The 22,497-nt window shown below is 28.1% G+C and overlaps 1 protein-coding gene and 1 long non-coding RNA gene across 4 annotated transcripts; both read left to right on the forward strand.

Annotated features, from left to right (window-relative positions):
• Positions 1–1,427: 1,427 nt before the first annotated feature.
• On the forward strand, positions 1,428–11,686 carry LOC136081603 (uncharacterized). Of its 2 annotated transcripts, XR_010638939.1 has the most exons (3): positions 1,428–5,972; positions 8,582–11,207; positions 11,504–11,686. It is a non-coding gene; the product is annotated as an uncharacterized LOC136081603 (long non-coding RNA). The 2 variants fall into 2 exon arrangements; XR_010638938.1 differs by lacking the exon at positions 1,428–5,972 and having other exon boundaries at positions 7,179–11,207.
• A 2,262-nt stretch (positions 11,687–13,948) lies between these two features.
• On the forward strand, positions 13,949–22,278 carry LOC101235557 (retinoic acid receptor RXR-alpha-B). 2 transcript variants are annotated; one of them, XM_065799043.1, is made up of 4 exons: positions 13,949–14,254; positions 14,359–14,680; positions 21,272–21,802; positions 21,922–22,278. In XM_065799043.1, the coding sequence occupies exons 1-4, from the start codon at positions 14,141–14,143 to the stop codon at positions 22,176–22,178; spliced, it is 1,224 nt and encodes a 407-aa protein (XP_065655115.1). In that variant the 5' UTR covers positions 13,949–14,140; the 3' UTR covers positions 22,179–22,278. The 2 variants fall into 2 exon arrangements, with proteins under 2 accessions (XP_065655115.1, XP_065655114.1); XM_065799042.1 differs by having other exon boundaries at positions 13,952–14,254; positions 21,266–21,802.
• The last annotated feature ends 219 nt before the right edge of the window (positions 22,279–22,497 follow it).

Consider the following 22,497-nt stretch of genomic DNA (forward strand, 5'->3'; position numbering starts at 1 on the left):
AAAAAAAAAAATATATATATATATATATATATATATATATATATATATATATATATATATATATATAATCCATAGCCATATAAATTATGCAAATATGGCCTGAGGTAATACCAATAAATCTAAACTGCTAACTCTTTATCGTCAGCAGAAGCATGTTGCTCGTCTTATCAATTATAAAGATCAATTTGCTCATGCCAAACCATTATTATTTCACATAAATATTCTTTATATTTACCAGCTGAATATTTTTAATAAACTTTGTTTCATGTACAAATGTAAAACCAACGCATATCCTGTTTCTTTTCATAACCTATATACTTTAAAAGGTAAAAAATAAATATAACATAAGAAATTATATCTCATCCGGCAACCTTTTTCTCTAACTAATTTTGGAAAATCATGTATTTCATTTTGAGGAGCTTTTCTTTGGAACAAAATAGTTTTGAAAAATTTTAATTTTTTACATGAATGGAATTATCTTTCATTCAAGAAAAAACTAAAAGAAAGTATTTTATCTTTTGAAGACATTTATTTATTATTAAAAAAAGCTTATTACATAAGGTAATAATAGTCTAATCCACATCTTATGTCTTTATGAAAACTTCTTAAAATATTTTTGTATATATATATAAAAGTAGCAAGAATTTCTTTATACCAATTTTTTTTATATATTCTTACGAAATTTATTTTCTCGCTAATTATTACTACGACATTGTTTTGCTTCTTTATATTTCATGTTAATTTAATGTACTTAATATTTACGACCGGTTCTCGATGATAAGACCTAAAGTTCTTCTGCGAGTCTCCGTGTTCTTATTTTTGAGCGATGTATCATCATATTGGATTTACATAATAATATACCTTAATTATAATATATTTTTTTCGTAAACTAATAAGCTTTTATTGATTAAAGATACATATTTATTTACAATAGTTGTTTAAAAATAAAATTCGTTTAATACTTTAATTCACTGGTTTTAAAACTAGTATTTGTGAATGAGGTATGATCGGGTGGTATCGGACACATGCTTGGAGGATGGTTACGTACAACTTAATCTGTTTACATATTAAAAATAAACAACTTTTTAAATATAAATATTAATATAGTTAGTATAATACACTAACCTATAATAGTAATTCATTTAATTCTAATAAAAAGATCTTAGATTTGAAAAAAGTGTTTTTAAAATGTTTATTTTCAAAAGTAAAAAGCTAATGTTTATATTTCTAAATGATAACATTTTCATTCCTATTCCTTATATCTCAATAGAGGTAATTTTTAAATGGGATTTTTTTATTAAATGTATTAAGAACAGTTCAATATATATTACATTTGTGTCACACTGAAAAAGAGGTAAAATCATGGTTAAACTATGTGTCCGGGGCTACCCTCCAATTTTAAAACATGCCTTTGTTTTAACATTTTTTCTTTTATTTTTTGTATATTATTAAGGTACACAATAATTATTTTTTTGCGTCTAATTCAAATTAAAAAAAAAAAATTTTTTTCTTTTTAATTTTAAAAGCTATTAAAGTTAGTAAATATAACGGGTAATGACCCGTTATATCAGGTTTTCAAACAAAACGCAGACAAATAACTCCTCAATATAGTAACACCACTTGACTGGTAAGGATAGCAATCTTGCGTAACACCAATTTTAAAACATAGAAACAACATAATACAAACATATATAAACATATTATGTAACTCATATAAATATATACTTATCAAACTTAATATAAACATATACTTATCAAAAACTATAAATTAAGAACATTTGGAATTCAAACCTGTGGTGTAGTATTTGTTAAATAACATACCTTGCAATGCTTGTTATCAACTTTAAAAAACAAACTATCAAACGATCTTGTTCTTGAACACGCATAGACTCTATGCAACTAGTCGGCCTTACTCAAAGACAACCTGGCTGTGTTAAATTTTATTTTAAAAAAGCGTTCTGAAAAGCAGAGAAATTACTTAAACATGACGTAAGACGGTAAACTTCAACTATAGTATTACTATTTAGATAAATAAATATGATAAATATTTTATTCGACTCGAACGAATCAAAGAACTAACAACTTCTGATAGACAAAAACTAAGTTCGTATAACCACTTAATTTGTCAAGTAACTCCTATTATTATGCATTCATCTCGAAAGTCTCTTACTAAAATAATAATTTCAAACTATGATTCTAATATGAAACGTCTTCCTTCTAAAATCTAGCTAAATTTTATGTTGTCTTGTTCATTAAAAACAATAAACCATTAAACGACCTTCTTGAAAAAGGTGATGCAGACTAATAAAATGAAAATAAAAGCCTGTTTATAAAAAATAAATTTTCCGAAAATCAAAAAATAAACTTTTAAAGGAAGTTGAAAGAAACATATTATCATAATAAACAGTTATCAAAATCTCATATAAAAAATAATTTATATGTTTAATGCTTTATGTTTTATTCGATATTACTAGATCATATTTACTTTCAATATCAAGATTATAAAAGCCTTAACCGAACTTTAGATGAGAGAACTGAGCTATTTCTAGTTTTAATAATTTGTTGTCATGCTTTCAGTGACGGATCCAGGGGGGCGATGGAGGGTATGCATCCCCTCCTTCCCACCAGAATCTTAAATTTCAAAAATATCTTAGAAGTTGAGGACCTTTTTTTATAGGAGACGCAAATGTGGTACAAAATACAAAAATATTTTATTATCCTCTCCCCTCCCCTCACAAACACACCAAAAATTCCTGAATCCGTCACTGTATGCATTACACTTGGGAGTTATGGCGCATATATTATCTGTTTATAAAAGCATAGTTAATAAATTTTTATTGCGTGCGTTGTATTTTTAAAAACATTGTTTGATGAAGTTAATCTTCATTAAACAATGTTTCTAAAAATAGTCTAACTGGTATGACTATCAAGTGCACAGATTTCAAACTTCAAAATAGCACTAATTTCAATGTTAGTCTTATTTTGAAAGACTGGACGTGGTCTAACTGATATGATTATAAACTGTGCAGATTTTAAACTTCAACACGGCCCTAATTTAGATTTAAACACTCATGTTTTCTCATTGCAAAAATTCTCAAATAGAAAAAGCATTAATTGGCCTTTCAGCTTATGTTACTGATCTTTAACTCAGTGATATTTATCCCGGTTCAATATTAGATGTGCAATAACAGAGAAAACTGATATGTTAAGTTGGACACGAATTAATGGCTGATAAAAGTTTTGTGGTTCATATTGTATAGTAAAAGGTGTTTATTTAAACCGACCAACGCAAAAAATGATGACCGTCGATCATTTATAACTAAAGTACCAATACAAATAACAATTACTTTGACATTTGTCCATTTAAATTGAACTTGAGTATTTTTACAGTTAAACATTATCACAGAGGTTTAATATAGTTAGAGAGAAAACGAAGTAAAAATATATTATTTTTCAAGCCTTTGTTGTAGTACAATTTTTAATATATCTTCTAACTATCATAGTTTAAATTTAACCAATCACAATCCACATTTAAAAAAAGTTATCCAACTATATTGTTTCAAAACGTTATAGGTAATCAAAGCATTGCAAATAAAAGTTTAGAAAAATTGGTAGACAATATTTGCTGGTTTAGTTAGAGTAAAGTTATTTTTTCATGTTGAGTTTTTGAAACGAATATTAATAAATTTCTAGATTAGAATTAAATTAATATATGTCTATTAATATATGTCAAGAAGTTATGGGTTAGAAATAGAAAGTACATAGACATAGAGAAAGACTTGACAACACGTTGCAATAGCTGTAAATGTTTTGATTGATATATATTGTACCAATTTTTCAAGTATTTTGATTGATATTAGTATAGTATGTTTTTAACTGCAATTAGATAACTCCTGAAGCAGAGCATAAATGCACTCAAGCTAAATGTTCTTTTGGTCCAATATTTTAGTACACCATATTTGCTCAACAGTTTTACAGTTTAATTTAAGCATTTTAACTTCAAATGATTTTATTTTGTCATTAACATAGATTGCAATACCACCTCCACGACCTTCCCTGTTACTGCAATATAGTTTAGAGCCATGCAAGTGCATTGAACTGTTGATATAAGCCCAAGTTTCAGTTATAAAAACATAATCGTATTTAAAAGTGTCTGTTAGACTTCAAACAAAAAATTTTTGTTCAGTGAACAAGCATTTATGTAGTACAGTATAAATGATTTGAAATGATTTCTTGGTGTATAAAAGTATTTGCTGGCTTGTGAGGTTAAATATAATCTTCTCAAAAACGTCTCAAATATTTTTTGTAAGTAACCATATATAAAAAAAAGTGAAATCGTAGATCACCTCGAATCACATAGCACAAAATACAATTTATGATAACTTAAAAAGACTTGAAACTGGTTATTCATTTTCTGATAAAAAGTATTTTGATCATCTGACAACCGACTTGAGAAAAGAAAGCCAAACTAAGGTTTGTCTACAAACGAAAAGAAACAGTCAGAAAATATTGATTGTTAAATTTGGTATAAATCAACCAACAATTAATTGTCAATTAAAATAATGAATAATTAATACAGAAAATGTAAAAAGACTCTTAAACACACAATTGAACAACAAATAAAAGCAAAAAAAGATATCTGAAAATTTGTTAATCAGCTCTATAGCATGAAGTCACTTCTGATCATCGATGATGAAAAATACTTTTATTTTGGAGGTGATAACATGCCTGGAGATTCCGGATACTACACAGAGATTTAAAGAAACATGCCAAGAAAGTATTCGCTTGGTGGGAAAAGAGAAATTTCCAAAAAATTAATAACATAGATTGCCGTTTCTAACTGCCCCCCCCCCCCCTAAACTAAAATTATTCAACAAATCTGTTGCGCATTTTTGAACTCCGTAGATTGAGGCTACAACTATTATTCGGAAGGAAGTTCATGCCTTCTTTTCTTATCAATGTACAATGGGCCAGAATTTACTTTTACTGGACAGTACTAATAACTTGTTATATAAAAAAGATTTAAGTACTAATTGTGCATTGTTTACTAATTTGAGGAGTGTGCTTTCAAATATATAAAATATGAATTACAAAATCTTATACTTAGGTCGTTAGAGAAGTTCATAAAACTTCATCTATAAAGATACAATGAGACAAGAAATAATTAAATAAATATATATCATTTTAAACTGTTTAATAATAAGCATTTTAAGTACTTGTTGAAGTATTTTGAACATTTATTAAAAAAGTTATTTAAATTTTGTTACATACGTTTAAAAGAAAAAATTTAAAAATGGAAAAAATTGAATATCAAGCATATATTAAAACCTGTGCTCTATTTGGAGTTTTAGCTCAAGCCATAACCAATGAATTGGTTTTAGTTCATGGTGACCAAAATATAGTACAGTTGTCAAGTGGGCTACTTTATTTAAAGATGGTAGAGAGAGTCTCGAAGATGATCCTTGCTCAGGGCACCCTCAAACCACGTATACAGCTGAAAATATAGAACTTGTGCGAGCCATTATTAAAGAAAATCCGCATGCAACACATAATATAATTGAAGCTCTGACATTGATTAATCGTTTTAAAATCAACAAAACCATTCACAACGCACTTACCCAGTGAAAAACAAAACCGCGTCCCACATGGGTTACGCGTGGGTTCCGTGTGGGATTGATGGGATTTACGTGGGACGGATTTTCCCATGTGGTATCCGTATGGAAATGTGTCACCTTAAACCCATGTGGGTAATCCCATATGGGTTACATGTGGGAACCATATGGTATTTACACACATGGGAAATCCCACGTGGGTTTCCTGTGGGATTTGCATGGGAATTAATTTGAAAGCCGGAAACTAAAAAAAACTTTTTAAAAATAAACTAAAAAAATTTTTTAAATCGACATAGCAATGCGTTACGTTTATATTGTGTGAAAATATTTTATATTACATAGAGAATGGCAAGCAAGTATGTAAGTACCACGAATAATGTTTATATTTCTTTATAGAAATAAGATTAAGATTTGTGCAAATAGACGTATTATTAGGATGATATAATAGTTATTTGAATATAGATCTTGAGTAAATTATTTGCAAACAGTTAACTGATGCAAGTTGCAATGTTGTCAAAAACCAATCTTGCATGCATAAAGAAATGCACAAAGAAATGCAGGTTTGAAAGTCAAAGAATTCCCAATTATCTTTATTAAAAAAAGAAAAAAATAGGATGGAGATGGGTTTCTGTAACTTTTTTTATGCTCCAAAACTTTTAACTTTAGATATAATAAGGTCCTTAAGACTTAAGGGACTTACGAGGTACATTGAGGAACAAAAACAGGATATTTACAGAAACTTTTCAATTTTTAATCTGGAGTACCACAGTGTAATTGGGAATAAAGTCTCTGGGTCCAGTTTTCAAAGTAATTTGATCTAAAGTAATGTTTAAATAAAATAATATGCTTTAAAATGCATAGAGTTATACATATAACTCCTGATAGTTAACTATATGTATAACTAGTTATACATATAAATTGTTATAAAAACTTATTTTTTAAGGTTATGCTTGAACAAATTAGTACCAATTAATTCAAATTCAAGATTTAGTTCAAGTTCAAGTTAAAGTTCTTATTTATTCATTGGTTTTGTTAATTTTATATTTATTTGTTCAAATTTATGAGTTAGTACTAATTATTACTACAGTGAGAATATTAATCATTGTTGAACGTGATTTTATTAGTAACTTAATTTTACTTTCAACATATTTTGACAACACCCTTTACATTTTAAATGATGACAGCTTTACTTTTCTATTGATGTTAAATTTATTACGTTTCAATAACTCAGATTGAATTTTAACTGAATTATTGTAAGCTTTGTAAGGGTTTGTAGTATATCAAATGGTGTTGTAAATAAAGTAAAAAGAAAATATATATATATATATTTATATATACATACATATATATATACATATATATATATATATATACATATATATATATATATATATATATATATATATATATATATATATATATATATATATATATATATATATATATATATATATATATATATATATATATATATATATATATATATATAATATTAAAACAATCAAATCAATACAAAATTTCACTTTAAAACGAATAACATTAACATTGTGATGATAATAGCATTAGGAAACTAGTATTTATGTATTATTATTATACTATAAATAAATTGTTTTTTAATTCATTTTATAAAATAGAGACTGATAACTGATAATTAATGGAAATAAATACAAATTATAAAAATCATGTAAACTTCATTTATTATTTCCAAATACTATATTAATGTTAGTCTACAAAGTTAAAATCAATTTAGAGCATTGTTATTAGTTCTTTTGCGATTCACACTTCCACTTCTGTCTCTCAAATTTATAAAATAGGTGGTCAAAGCTTGCTTAATAGGTAGGTTCTCAGCATAACAATGTCTTTTTCTTACACTTTATAAAGAGAAAAATGGCAAATTAATTACTTATTTTACCTAAATTATAAGGTCATCTATGCATAATGATGTCAGATAATGACCCGGTTTATTGAACACCTTCAACCTTTATTAAACTCAGTCAATTTTTTGCCATCTCCCATTGAAAATGATGTCAGTTTTTGTTATCATATTATGATGGTGTATCTGAATTGTTAATATAATATAAAAAATGCATATACCATCAATTTTTTTCTGGTTCAATTATACATTTATTCTCAACAGTACTAAAAGTAAAAAAAAACAAACATAAATTATTCTTTCAAATAAGTAAGCTAATTTCTGAATTTAAATTGTTTTTCCTATGATCCTCTACAGTTTTAAGCAACAAAAGCAAAAAGTTTTTAGACCACACTATTGGTGTAAATACCTCTAAAACCTGCTTATAGCTAGCATAAATTGTTTTACTTTTTTTTTAAATAAAATATTTTACTTTTTTTTTTAATTCAATTTTTTAATTGACATTATTTTGGTTTCAACATCCCCTCCCCATTGTCAATTATTGTTAAACTCACACTGCCCTTCTATCTACTGGCATCATTTATGGATGATCCCATAGCCTAAATACTATGTGTATGTATATGTATATGTATATATATATGTATATATATATATATATATATATATATATATATATATATATATATATATATATATATATATATATATATATATATATATAGTATTTAGACAGAAACCTCCCTATTTCCCCCCTATTTTATAATTTTTTTTTATTAAAGAAAATTTGACTTTCAAACCAGCATTTTTTTGTGGGACACTGCAGTGTCCCATGCATGCATGCTTAGTTTTTGACAACATTTGAACTTGCATAAGTCAATTGTTTGCAGATAATATACTCAAGAACTATATTCAAATATCATATGAACATGTTAGAGAATGTTCATATGATATTTGAATATCACAAATTTAATAATATTGTTGTGACATGTTATATAAATAATACCATAATAGATTATGATATGAAAATAAGATAAGATATAAAGGCAATCATCAAAGAATAAATTTACTTATAGAAATTTAGATGTTTGTTTATTAGTTTCAGAATATTATATTATGTGTGACCGCGGTCTATAATAACAGGCCTTGACATTGCACAACAAAGTTGTTAAACGGAAGGCCAATTCCTAATACTGTGTTAATATTTTCATCTTATAACATTAGACGAAAGTTTGTGTTCACGCTTTTTTAATAAATCTTTAAAATTTGATTGGTTTATAAAGTAGATAGCGCAACTTCAAGACGATTACGTTGTTAGGTTCAAGGCGTTAGCATTGTAAGGTAATAATATTGTCAAACTAACGATAAGTTTTTTTAATAATTAAAATGCCTTTAAAATGCTGTGTATCTCTTATACAATTTATACAACTACAACTACAATAATAATTACAACTACAACAAAATTATCAATACTCAACCACAACAAAAATATCAATTTATAAATTCCCGAAGAATCTAGAGAGAAAAAGATGTAGTGAAGCTATCCCAAGAACTGGTTTTATTGTTACAGACTATACAGCAGTATGTCAACTGCATTGGCCAAATGAAGCAACTTTTGAAAGCAAATATGGGAAGCAACGACCTTTAAACCCACCATCTGTTATTAAAAATATTCTGCCTAGTTGTTTAGCCACACCAGCAAGTAAAGTTAGAAAAACTGTAACTTCAAGTGGTTTTCGAAGAATTTTACCAGATAAGTTAATTGATTTTCTAAAAGAGGATGAACTTATATTTGACGATATTCAATCTTTGTTAAGTGATAATAACAATGTTATTGTTTTCCAGCTTAATAAAAAAAATTTGCACATACAATCAAAAATGTACAAACTTGGTGTTCCATTATTTATTTTAGTAATTTTCAATGATTATTCATTTGTAGCTAACCATAATGGCACAACTTGTAATATTTCATCTTTAGCTTTAAACAAATTAAAGTTAATAAAAACAAAATCACTTTTATTTGAAGCAGTTAGATTTTTAAAAAATAAAGAAAGTTCGCTTTAGTCAAATATTCTATTCGAACACCTTAATGCTATGAGAAAAGTTAGTGTTGGTAAAGTTTTATATACTTCAGATATTATATGTAGAGCATATGAGTATTTTGCTATGCGACGAAGTTTAGATGATTGTTTGTATAAGGACTTTAAAATGATTGACTTCAAAAATAAGCTCAATGGAGGACCTAAGTTTCATAAATAGTATTTTTATGAATTTAAATCCATTGAAAATAACTTTCATACTACTAATTGATAAGGTCTATGTCAAAGCTTCATTACTTTACCAAAGAGGTGCTTTGTTTGGTCAAGCAGTAAACTACCCTGAAAAGTTAGCTAAAACAATTTTACCATTTATGATTAAATGTCTTTTTGGAGGTCCAGAATTTATATGTAGAGCTCAACCTGTTGCAAATCTTTCCTCTGAATTTCAGTTTGCTCTATGTCAACAAATTGTTGATACGATAAATAATATTGAAAATAGTAAGACACTGGTAATAATTATTGATGGTAACCGTGTAAATCAAAGATTTTTTGGAATGTTTAAAACAGTTGATAGTAAACCATGGTTAACAACATCAGGTATATATTTATTGTATGATTATGTGCATCTCTTAAAATCTATACAAAACAATTGGTTGACAAAAAAGACTGGCGAACTTCAATTTTTGAACAATAAAGAACTGGCTTTGGCTAAGTGGAGTGATTTAGAAACTTTATATAAAACTGAGTGTAATAGTCTTTTTAAACTCTCTAAACTTACAGCCAAATCAGTTTATCCAAAACCAATAGAGAGAAAATCTGTAAAGTTTTGTTTGTCTGTTTTTTGTGAAGAAACAGTAGCTGCATTAAGAACGCATCCAGAGATTGAAAATATAGCATTTGAAGGTACTGCTGTATTTATTGAAAAAATAATTTTTTTTCAAATGTTGTTAATGTCAAAGCACCTGGTGCTGGCATTCGGTTTAGAAATGAATTATGCGGAGATATCCACTCAGTTGGTGATCAACAGTTACAACTGCTACGAGATATTGTTGAACTGTCAAATTTTATGAAACCTACAGGTAAGCGTGAAAAACAGCTTACGCTAGATACTAGCAATGCAATAGCGCATGTTGGTGATTTTTATTGTTACCATTTTTAGAAAAAAAAATTAAAAATACAGTTATCTTTCTAATATATATATATATATATATACTTTGTTATGGTTCTGCCTGTTATTGATACTATTTAATATTACATAAATATTCTTAATGAAATTTGAAATACGAAAATATGATTATCTTTAACAATTTATGGTTTCTTTTTATATTTCCGTCTTTACTAGAGATTATTATTAGAAACCATTACACCCTACCTAATATAAAAATATATCAATATAAGTAAAAGTAAAAGTTTAATTGGCCTTCAGTTTTTACAGCATTTTGCGCGATGTCAAGGCCTGTTATTATAGAAGGCCGTGTGTGTGACGAAAAAGTAAAGATACTTTTGCATCCAGTGGCTATTGCACCCAACGTCTACATCATTGTAAAAGTAGGTTTTTACATTTTTGTTTTTGTTTTTTTGTTTAACTACTTATCCTAATTGATCACTTTTTTTCAGGATTCTCCTCATGGGTTCAAGCTCATTACGCATAATATGTGTTCAATTACCCATAATACGTTAGTCATTGTAAGTAATAAATTAGGAAATAATTATTTGTGAAATATTGTAGTCATTAATGACTTCAACCTGGCTAATAATTAAAATTGCTCGACTAATAAGGTTCCTTATTAAAATTGCTCTCTTTCTCTCTCTCTCTCTCTCTCTCTCCCTCTCTCTCTCTCTCTATGTATATAAATATATAAATATATATATATATATATATATATATATATATATATATATATATATATATATATATATATATATATATATATATATATATATATATTTATATATATTTGTATTTGTATTTTTTTTTTTAGAAAATGTTTGAAGAAAGTTAGAAGATACTAAAAACCTTGGTATTATGCAAGCCGAAGCGATTTAATTAATTCAATCGACAAAAAACGGCGTGTAAATCGCAAAAGAAAAAATAATATTTTTAATATTCATTTTGGATGTATTGATTAATAGCATTTATTTTAAAATAAATTCATTTTGCAACACGTTTTTTAATTTTATAAAATTTCGTCATAATAGTTTAAGGTAAATCCCACATAGGTTATAGGTGGAAAACATCACATGTAAAAGATCAAAAATGCTGCACATTTTGAATACCAAATGGGATAAAGTAGCAAATACCAGATTAAGTTAAGCCTCTCTGAAAGCTTCGATGATTAATTTTAAATTACTATTTAAGTTATTTTTAAATTAAAAGATTTTTAAAAATCATAGAAGCATTCGGACTTTCATTTGTCTAGTATTGACTACTTTTATACGATTTGGATTAAAATATGTGGCATTTAAGATCTATAACATGTAGTATTTTCCACCTATATCCCATGTAGGATTTACCACATAAAACCCATGTGGGGTTTACCATATGAAACCCACATGGGACAAAATAATAATCCCCATATGGGTTACATATGGTAAAAACCCACGCGTATCCCATATGGGATTTACCAAATGGAATCCATGTGGGATTTACCATATGAAACCCACATGGGACAAAATAATAATCCCCACATGGGTTACATATGGAAAAAATCCACGCGTATCCCATGTGCGCTTTTTCACTGGGTAAAAAAAGAAAATTAACATCACGTTGTATACCCCACGAGTTAACCGATCAAAATCGCAAGAATAGAGTTGAGGCATGTAAGGAAAATTTAGCCCTTTTCAGAAACGGCTCATGGAGACAATGTGATATTATTAAAAGGGATAAGTCGTGGTTTTATTTGAGACAAGTTGGACACAAGTCGGCTAACGCTAGTTGGGTCGGTGAAGGTGAAAGTCCAAGAACTATAGTAAGATGCGACAGGTTTCAGCCAAAAAACATGTTCTACATCTTCTTCAAAACAACAGGTGTTGTTTATTTGGGTTATGTTGAAAAGGGAGACACCATTACTGGCGAATATTATATAAAAAACTGTTTGAAACCTCTTATATGCGAAATAAATAAGCAAAGAACTAAAACAAGCACTCAAAATTTCAAATTTCTCCATGATAACGCTCGACGCCATGTGACTCAGACCGTCACAAAATGTCTAGACCAAGCTGGAATTACAATAATTCGCCACCCACCATACTCACCAGACTTAGCTCCATCCGATTATTGGCTATTTAACTTGATAAAAAAAAAAATCTTGTTGACGTTGAAAGTCAAAAAACTCGCATAACGAAGCTACTTCAAAGTATACCCAAAGAAGAGTATAAAAAACTCTTGACAAATGGCTTGAAAGGATGCAACTTTGTATAGATAATGATGGACATTATTTTGAACATTTAATAAAATAAAATTAAAAAAATCTCTTTTTTTGTTTTTTATAGGGGAGTTTTACGAACTTTCCTAACGACCTAAGTAAATAGTTATTTTAAGGTATATAAATATTAAAATAAGTTTGTAACACTAGTTTCATCGAAACCCAATTATAACATAATCGTTTAAAATAAAATGCATATAATGTTTTCGTCACATAAAATCAGATACATCATTTAAGTTGTAAAAATCATTATTAGAGACCATGCTGGACATCCGCGAATCATAAACCAAATTTATATTGACAATATACATATTGAACAATTTCAAGTGCCCAAAATCCTGGACTACCTTTGACCGAAAAAATATTCGAATATCTAAGTAAATTTTTAACTATAAAATATACTTCAAATACGCGGTCATTTGAAATCGATTATTATGTTAATTTGACATATCTTACATGCAAGTATTGAAATAGCTCATTTGAAAGATAATACTTGATTTTGTTTAATTATACAATAAGAAGAGAGGTTTTAAAACTAACAACTATTATTTGCATATTACTACACAAAAATTATGTTCAAATTAAAAAAAAAAATTATTATATTAGAGCGATCTGAGATCAAACAAAATTTACACCCCCCTAATTTTTTTTGGGGAGGGGGGGTCAAAAATTTGCATGGTCATAACTTTTGTAATTTACAATATTTATATTCGATATATATATATTCGATATATATGTATACATATCTAATTAACTTCTAAATATTTTGTTTTTAAATTATTTTTTAAATAAATTATTAAAAAAAAAATCGAAGTTTTAATTCTAATACGATATTAAAAAATCATACATAACTTATTTTTTCTGTACACATTTTTTTATAAATAATCGATATTATTCACTAATCGATGCCATTCAGTAAATAAAAATGAGTTTTGTAAATGTAATGAACACGAAAACGAAACAGAAACTAAATACGGAATCAATGCTCAAACCAATAACACAATTGAATAAGCAAGTGAATAGTTGCTAATCGTATAGCATGAATAGCATTTAGTATTTGTTTGTAAAAAAAGTTACAAGTATATAAATTTTAAACAGAGTTTTAAAAGATGCAATTCATATAAACTTTTTAAATAAACATTTATTGTAACATATTAACGTTTATCAACTTAATTATACATGATTAAATTTTAAATGTCTGACTGCAATCGCGATGATAGTTACGTTGACGTTGAATGTGTTCATCAAGACGAAATAAATGAAGGAAATAAAAGTTTATCAATTAATACATCGTCTCCAAACATACCGGTTTTTTCTTTTTTTTTTTTAATCTTAAAGTCACTTTATAATCTTTTACAATTTTTTACAACTATTTTCATAATCCAAAATTTTCATTTTATTATCTTAATTAGCGGGTTATTGAAGATACAATTAATATCATTTCATCTTCTCCGCCGTTGGAAAAAGTTTTAGCTCATAATAAAAGACCTATGACAAATCCACGTCATGCTGTACCAATGCTATGTTTGGTATGCACTGATAAGGCATCGGGCTATCATTATGGCGTTCCTTCATGCGAAGGATGTAAAGCTTTTTTCAAGAGAAGTTTACAACTCAAACAGCTCAATTACAAATGTCCGGCAAGTAACAATTGTACAATTAATAAAATGAGCAGGAAATGTTGTCAAGCTTGTCGTCTCGGAAAATGTCATGCTGTCGGAATGTCAAAAGAATGTAAGTTTTTTTTTTTTTGACACTTTTTGTTGACTTGCTTTCTTAAATAGTTTGTGTATTACCTTAAAGGTATTTTGAGACGCTATGTAAGTGTCAAACTTACATAGCGCCTTTAAACAGGACAACAAGTTTATAAAATTACAAGCCTATTACGCATAGAAGTCTCAAAAATAAAAATACTAACCTGTAGGATAAGAATAGATTGTTATTCCGGTACTAAAAACTAATTTATTTTATGCAATTGAATGCAAATATTTATTATTCAGTAGCTATAAAGTTTACGATAAATTGAAATATTAGAAATTTTATCAACCTTTGACGCTCCTAAAGCTTAATTCAAAAGCTTAATGAAGAAGCATTTAAAATATAACTTAAAATAATAAACAAGTATTTGAACATAACTTAAATCGAAAGGTACGCTTCTTTATAACATGTGTTTTTGCTTAAATTAGATGGCAATATTTCATAAGACAATATATAAAAGACACATTTTAAAAATGCCCTTTATTTTATGTACATTAGGTTTTTAGGTGTTCCAACAAGACCTAATGGTCTTGTCACAGAGCACAGTAGAAGTGCTTTTAACAAGGTAGTTCACGCATCCTTCCTTACCGATGACGCAAAATATGCCCAAAGCTCACATATTCATATCCATGTCTTTTTTTTTTGGGTTCCTCAGAAGTTTTTTCAATTGGACTCAGTTCTTCAGAAATTCTTTCGGTTTGGACTTGTGAAGCAAAAATCTATGACTATATGCCATCAATCCACAAGTTCTTGAATTTCTGCATTCTTTTGACAAGTGATAAAAACAAACATCTGAAGTAGAGTTTATTTTTCTTGACTGTCTCCTAGCTTTCTTAAACATTTCGATTAGCAATGATTGGGCAAGAAAGGAGGCGTGAACTTCCTGGTTAAATGCTTTTTTGCGGTGCACTGTGACAAAACTGTCAAGACTTCTTGGGGCATCTAAAATAGCTAATTTAAAAAAGTTTGTTATTGCCACAAGTCGACAAATTTTTCTACATCTATTGATTGACTTTCCCTTAAAGGTTTGAAGTTGTTCAATTCATCCAAGTACACGAAAATCTTTCTCCTTGTTCTGCCATACTTTCTTTCAAGTCTTTCCTTTGCAGCCTAATAAACAAATGACGAATGTTCCTTGAAAACCTTCAAATAAATCTTCATTACTTTCAGATTCGTATTTCCTATTTTGAGTTAACCATTGATAACATTAATGATCTTCCGTCACCAGTTTAGCTTTTTGATCCATCATTGATTGTTAAAAACAATTTTTTGTTGTTCCATTGTGCAATATCCTTTATGCTTTAGCGAATTCATTATGTATTGTTTCATTTTCTTTACTGAGCTTTTCCATATTTTCTTTTTATTCTAGAAAGTCGTATTTACTTGAAAAATCAAACGTTACCTCAACAACTTCATTTTGTGTCATTTGCGTAACTTGTTTTTACACGTGGGTTCATCGTCTCCGAGAAGCTAAATAATTTGAGTTTGAGTTTATGTATTTCAGAAATCTATTTTATATATGCATATGCATACATTTATATATTTTGACGAGAATGTGTTACACCAGGTACTTTTATGCTGAAAGAAAAGACACTCGTGTGTCCGATCATTCATCTATATTGAATTTAAAATTGTACATCCTTCAAATTGTAAACCCTAAAGATAGGGTATCTTTAAACAAGTTAGCTGATTCAGCCAATTATGGCGTTCAAAAGTAGCGTATTTCATACATTGGCAATGCAATTAGTAAATAAATTGAACCTTTCTTTACAATTTTTTACTCTTTGACGTTCAGATCAAAGATAATGTCCACGCATATTGTACTTGGAAATCGATGGTGCGTAGACTTAAGGGTTCTCAAAAATGATTCTGATTCAACAGTTTAAACTTTCAAAAGGTAATGATTTGATCATTACCTTTAGAAAGTTTAAACTTTTGAATCAGAAGACCTTAAACTCTCTTTTCTTTAAATGTAGTTAAGCCCATTTTGGCTTAACTAAACTTAAATCTCCATATGACAAAAGCTTTATTTCCGTGATTGTTTTAGTGGCTTTATGCTGTACTTGCTCTAGAATAGTAATGTCTTTTCCTTGTGTGGTAACCAAGCCTGGATAGAAAATTCTAACTGGGGTCTTATATAGGCTTTGTATATTATTTTCCACGACTTAAATATTTTCTTTAGTCTACCAAGTTTACTGCTGGCTCTTGCTGTTGCTAATTCAACTTGATAGCTTACTTTATGATTATCGGATAGAACTACTCCAAAGTTATGTTTGTTGAATTCTGTTTATACTCAAGTCAAGCATCGAATAATTTTGAATAGATTTGGAGTTACCACGCCCGACGTGGTAACATTACACTTATCGTGTTGAACATTACACTTATCAAAGTTGAGAGCCATATTTAACTTATGCGACCAATCTACTAAGTTATCTATGTAAATTTGCAAGGTTCTTTTGTCCTTCTCAGATTTTAGAAATGCGAGTATTTTGAAATTGTCGTCTTAAATTTTTATGCGATGAGTAATATAGTCCGGCAGATCGTTATACATAAGATAAAAAGAAGTGGGCCAAGCACAGAGCCCTGGGGTACTCCGCTTGTTAAGTATTTCCATTAATATTTATGCTTGCCAATTACAACTCGTTGATAACGATTCGCTAGCCAGTTTGCTATCCAATCCAAGACCAAGCCGTTTATATCATAGGCTTAAAGTTTGTGTAAAAGTTTGACGAATGGAACTTTATTAAAGGTTTTTGCAAAGTCATTGAAGATGATATCAGTTGCGTAGCCTTGATGCATCGCTTTTGTTAATATATTCCGAGTTTCAAGTAAGTTGGATGTGCACCCTTTACTATGAAGAAACCCATGCTGTTCCTTGGATATTAGGTTAGTGCTAAAACAGTGTAAATGATGTTTATTTTGCGTAATCTTCGAAAATAAAATCGTTTTTTTCCTATTTAATACTGACATTTCATCTTGAACGGTTAAATAATTATCCACTTGCTGATTTGATGTTTGATTTCTTATTGTTATCATTTTTCCGGGGAGAAGGAGCTACTCTCTTGGAACTACGTTACCAAATTTTGATCCGATGGCGATCAAAAAATAATACCGATTGCTTACTTGTGTTTTATTTGACCAATTACATGAAGTCAATAGGGTACCATTTGGGTTTCGTCACGCGTATATCGAATAAACTAAAACTAAGGATTCTGGGATCGAAATGCGGACAAACAACTCAAAAATGTATAACAACAATACAAGTTATTCAGTTTTTAATACAAACTGTAAATAACTTTTTGAATTCTTGTTTAGTGTTAGTGAATTTTTAAGAGTTGTTTACAATAAAGGTTTTCATTTTGATATTTGAAAATTTGAAACCTGATTACTAAAAGTTATTATTTTTATCAGTAGAGTAGATTTATCAGTTTTCTTGGCAATAAGTGAAATTTAATTAACGAATGAATTTAATGAATTTTAATACGCTCAGAGTGGGTATATTTTCCAAAGTTAACTAACTACACCTCAATCGTATTAAGTACCTGAGAGTAAACGCCTAAACAAAAAAAATTTGACAAGGTCAGAAAAATATTAACGAGCTCTCTAAATATTGACTGTTAAAATGATATTTCTAAAATAAAAATATTAAAAACATATTTAGTTAATAAGTACATAAATTTCTTTTTAAATGTTGCGACCAAATAAAATAAGCACATAATAACAAAAAATGTTTATGAATAAGTTTTCATCCATTTTTTTAAAAAAGCTTTAACTCCAACTCTGAAAAATTTGTTTAATCTTGGTTTTTAATCTTTCATCTTAAATTTGGTTTTTAATCTTTTTAAATTTACTTTTTTTTTTGTATTAGTAATTGTATAAAGATTACACAAAGGAATCTTTTTACAAAAACTTTAAAATAAAAATAATAAAAAATACACGCAAAGAAAAAAACAGTGAAAAAATTGCAATTAACGAAAAAAAACAAAAAATAAAACAGTTAAATTGGTAAAGACAAAATTTAAACTTTACAAAAATATTCAATCACACAAGCATTTTTAAAACCAATTATGAAATAACATAAACTAATTAAGTTGCTAGTGCCAATAAATAAAGCATTACTCTATCAAATAATCTAAATTTTTGATTGAATTGTTAATTTTAATTCGAATAAATATATTCATTGAATTGTTGAAAATAAACACGCGCTTTTTACAATTCCGTTAGATTGCATGGCTTCTTCTTTTGTTACCTTTTCCCACATATAAAAACAGTGCAATATAAATAGTTGCTTGTTTCTGTAAAATCAAGTCTTTTTAAAGACTAGAAAACAATTTTCAAAGTTAATTAACTCAATAAATCCACACTTCTGAAATAAAGCCACATCACTAATGCTACACTGATATACAACTTGATACATGCTTATGCTTTTTTACTAAATTGCTATCAAGACTTTGTTTTAATCCTCACACTCCTTGAGCCGAAATATGAAAGTTGATAATTCGCTGGTCCAAGAAATTCATAGAAGTGTTAAGTTGATATTCATAAAAGCGATAAAACTATATTTTTCATGTTCATATAATAAAGGACTAAATGATGCAAAAACTCAACAATAAAATCATGGCTATTTTCAGTATTAAAATCAACAATACTGCATTCTGCATTTATATCAGAACTAATAAAGAGTTAACAATTTCTTTGTTATGATGATTATACATATTATTTGTGTCTATGTTATTATTATTTTCATTTTTTTCGACAAGAAAATCTACTAGATATAAACTTTTTGTTTAAATATATAATTTCGAAAGCTTTATATAGCTTATTTCTTTTATACTTTTTTTCAAGTTTGTCATCGAACCTTTAGTTATTCCTATTTTTTTTTAATTACGCCAGTTGGCGTTCATGGTAGCACGAATCTGACGAGAATAAATTCTAATAACATTGTTTTATTGCACTTTTATACGCATTTTCTTCAGAATTGGTATTAAGTTTCTTTGCCTTTTGCTTTGTTTGTCCGCATTTAGATCCCAGAAAGCTTTGCGAAAAATTCAGTAAATCTATTTTTAGAACTGAACGATACTCTTATTGACTTTTAAGTCAACATATATATATATATATACAAAACATACAAACATACAAACTATATTTATACAAAATGTTAAACCATTAAAAAAAGAAAAATTTAAAACATTTGATGATTAAAATGAAAATTTTATTATTAATCGCCCACTATCTAGTTTTTTTTTAACCCAGAACGGAATACTGAAGTTACCACAAGTTATTTGCGAATAGCACCAAAATAATGTAATAAAACTAATAAAATAATCTGATCATAAAACAAACATAAATTAGCGTTAGTTGTATTATGTAAGGTAAAGTTTTTTTTAAACTCATTTTTTAAGCTGTACAACTACTTACAAGCAGAGGCAATTTTACGGAAGGGAGGGGGGGAGGGGTTGTGGGTGTGTGCCACCCTCCCCCTCCCCCAAAGAAGGTGATAAGGTGATTTTCAAGTTATAGTCGGTTTTTTTACAAACTTAATTGGCTAGTCGGGTATTTGAAACAATTCAGTCGGGTAAATTCAAGTTTAGAGGACTTTTTTTTTTAAAAAAAATGAATGATTAAAAAAGGAATGATTCTCTGTTTTATTATTTAAAAGTAATAGTTTTAGTATTTGTTTAAACTATTCAAAAGAGCAAAGTGTTTTAATATCATTACTAATTATCTTATTGCATACATTAGGTCCCCTAATAGTTATTGAGAACTTGGTGGACTCATATATAGTTTTGGGTTGAACAAAGTTGTTACTTGAATATTTAGTCACGTATTGAATTTTATTAAATAATGGATTAAAGATATTTAGTATTGTATTATTACTAGTTTTATACATAAACATTAGAAGATGATATATATTTATTTGGTACAAATTTAATATTTCTAGATTGTTAAACAATGGTCTTGAATGTGAGAGGATATTTGATTCTCCAATAATAAGTTTTGGAAGAGCAAGAGAGATTTTGTTTTTTTTATGAAGGCGATGGAAAATAGTATACTTAGTTAAATATATTGAAAGTTTATTCATATTTAACCATTCGGTTAGTTTTAGAAGTTCAATGTTGACTGTTTTAAATAATTTTGTTATATCACTATGAGAAAAAAATAATTTTGTCATCAGCAAACAAGATAGAATCTAGAATATTAGAGGCTTTGCTTAAATCGTTAATATAAATTAAAAATAAAAGTGGTTCTAATATAGATCCTTGAGTTACGTATACACATTTAATATCCGCATTATTCTCGACCTTAACGATACCATCAGGCTGATTTTAAGTATTCAATTAGCAAAACCATAATAGGAAAATGGTATTAGGGAGAAATCCCTAATCATGAGTAAACTCCCACTTAACTGGAATGTTAAATCTCTACCTAACCGGAATGTTATATTAAAGAACAGTGTTAAAAGTAAATCGTACTAATAAAGCGTCTATAAGTAGTAAAACAAATTTAGAAATTTTCAATGTTAAAGTTTTCTGAACTTTTTAATAAAAATTTTGTTTGAAGTTTTAGGTAAAAAAGTTAAAAAACGCGACATAAGAGACACAAAATCTAAAAACTATCCACGACTTGAAAATCCTGATGAATGCATTGAGAGCGTACTTACGCCGCTTGAAATCGAACATGAAAACATAATTGAACAATTAAGGTTAACACATTCAAAACTCTATCTTGGATTAGATGAAACAGTAAACGGAACACTCACACATAAGTTTTATGGAACAATAGGAAAACAGCTAATACACATCATTGATTGGGCAAAAAGAATTCCAGGTTACTCAAGTTTGATATTGAGTGATCAAGCTGTTTTGTTACAAGCAACCTGGGTTGAATTAATGGTAGCTAACTGGTTGTTTCTTTCATTAACCTCAACCAACGCGCTAAAACTTTCCCATACATTTGATATTACAAAGCAAGATGCCACCGAACTTGGATTTGGCCTTATTTACGACCAGTTTTTGGCTCTTGTGCATCGCACTAAAGGATACAAACTAGACGAAGAAGAGATTTCATGCTTCAAAGCCATTATTTTAACAAATGCAGGTCTCTATTGTTTTAATTGTCTAAATTTTAAAATAATTAGCTGTTATTCAATGATATTTTAGTTGTACAAATAATAAATTTTTAACTCTAAATGTTTAGTTTAATAATAATTTGTTTAGAAACCATACAGTTATCTCGTCCTGCAAAAGTGCATGCACTTAGTAACCAGTTTTGTTCTTCTCTACAATATTACACAAAAAACCGCCACAAAGAAAATCCTCTTAAATTTGCTAAAATAGTTCTTATTCTTCCTCAGTTAAAGTGTTTAGTTAATGAGATTTTAAAAGTACTTCATGCGTTAAACAGCATGAGTGAAAAAGGAGCTTATTTATCGGATCTTGTTGTAGAAATGCTTGATGTAAAAAATCGACAATAATCAAGTTTAAATATTTTTTGTATAGTTTCTTTTTGGCATTTCCTTTAATACATTGTATTTAATTGCTTTTTTATAGAATAAAGTTTTTCAGTATGCTTTATTTTTTTTTGTTGTTGTTTCAAATATAACCTCAATAAAAACCGATATAAGAAGCCTTTTTTTTGACGAATATAAACTTGCCTTAATTAAAAACTTGCCTTAACTAAAAAGTGACAATTTCATGATGTCCCGCGTGACGGGACATCATGAAATTGTTGTTGCGGTCTAATGTCCCGCGCCACGGGACATCAACCATGTTTTTGTTTATGCAGAAAAAATT

This window comes from Hydra vulgaris, chromosome 06 (assembly GCF_038396675.1).
Source record: "Hydra vulgaris chromosome 06, alternate assembly HydraT2T_AEP".
NCBI classification, from domain to species: Eukaryota; Metazoa; Cnidaria; class Hydrozoa; order Anthoathecata; family Hydridae; genus Hydra; species Hydra vulgaris.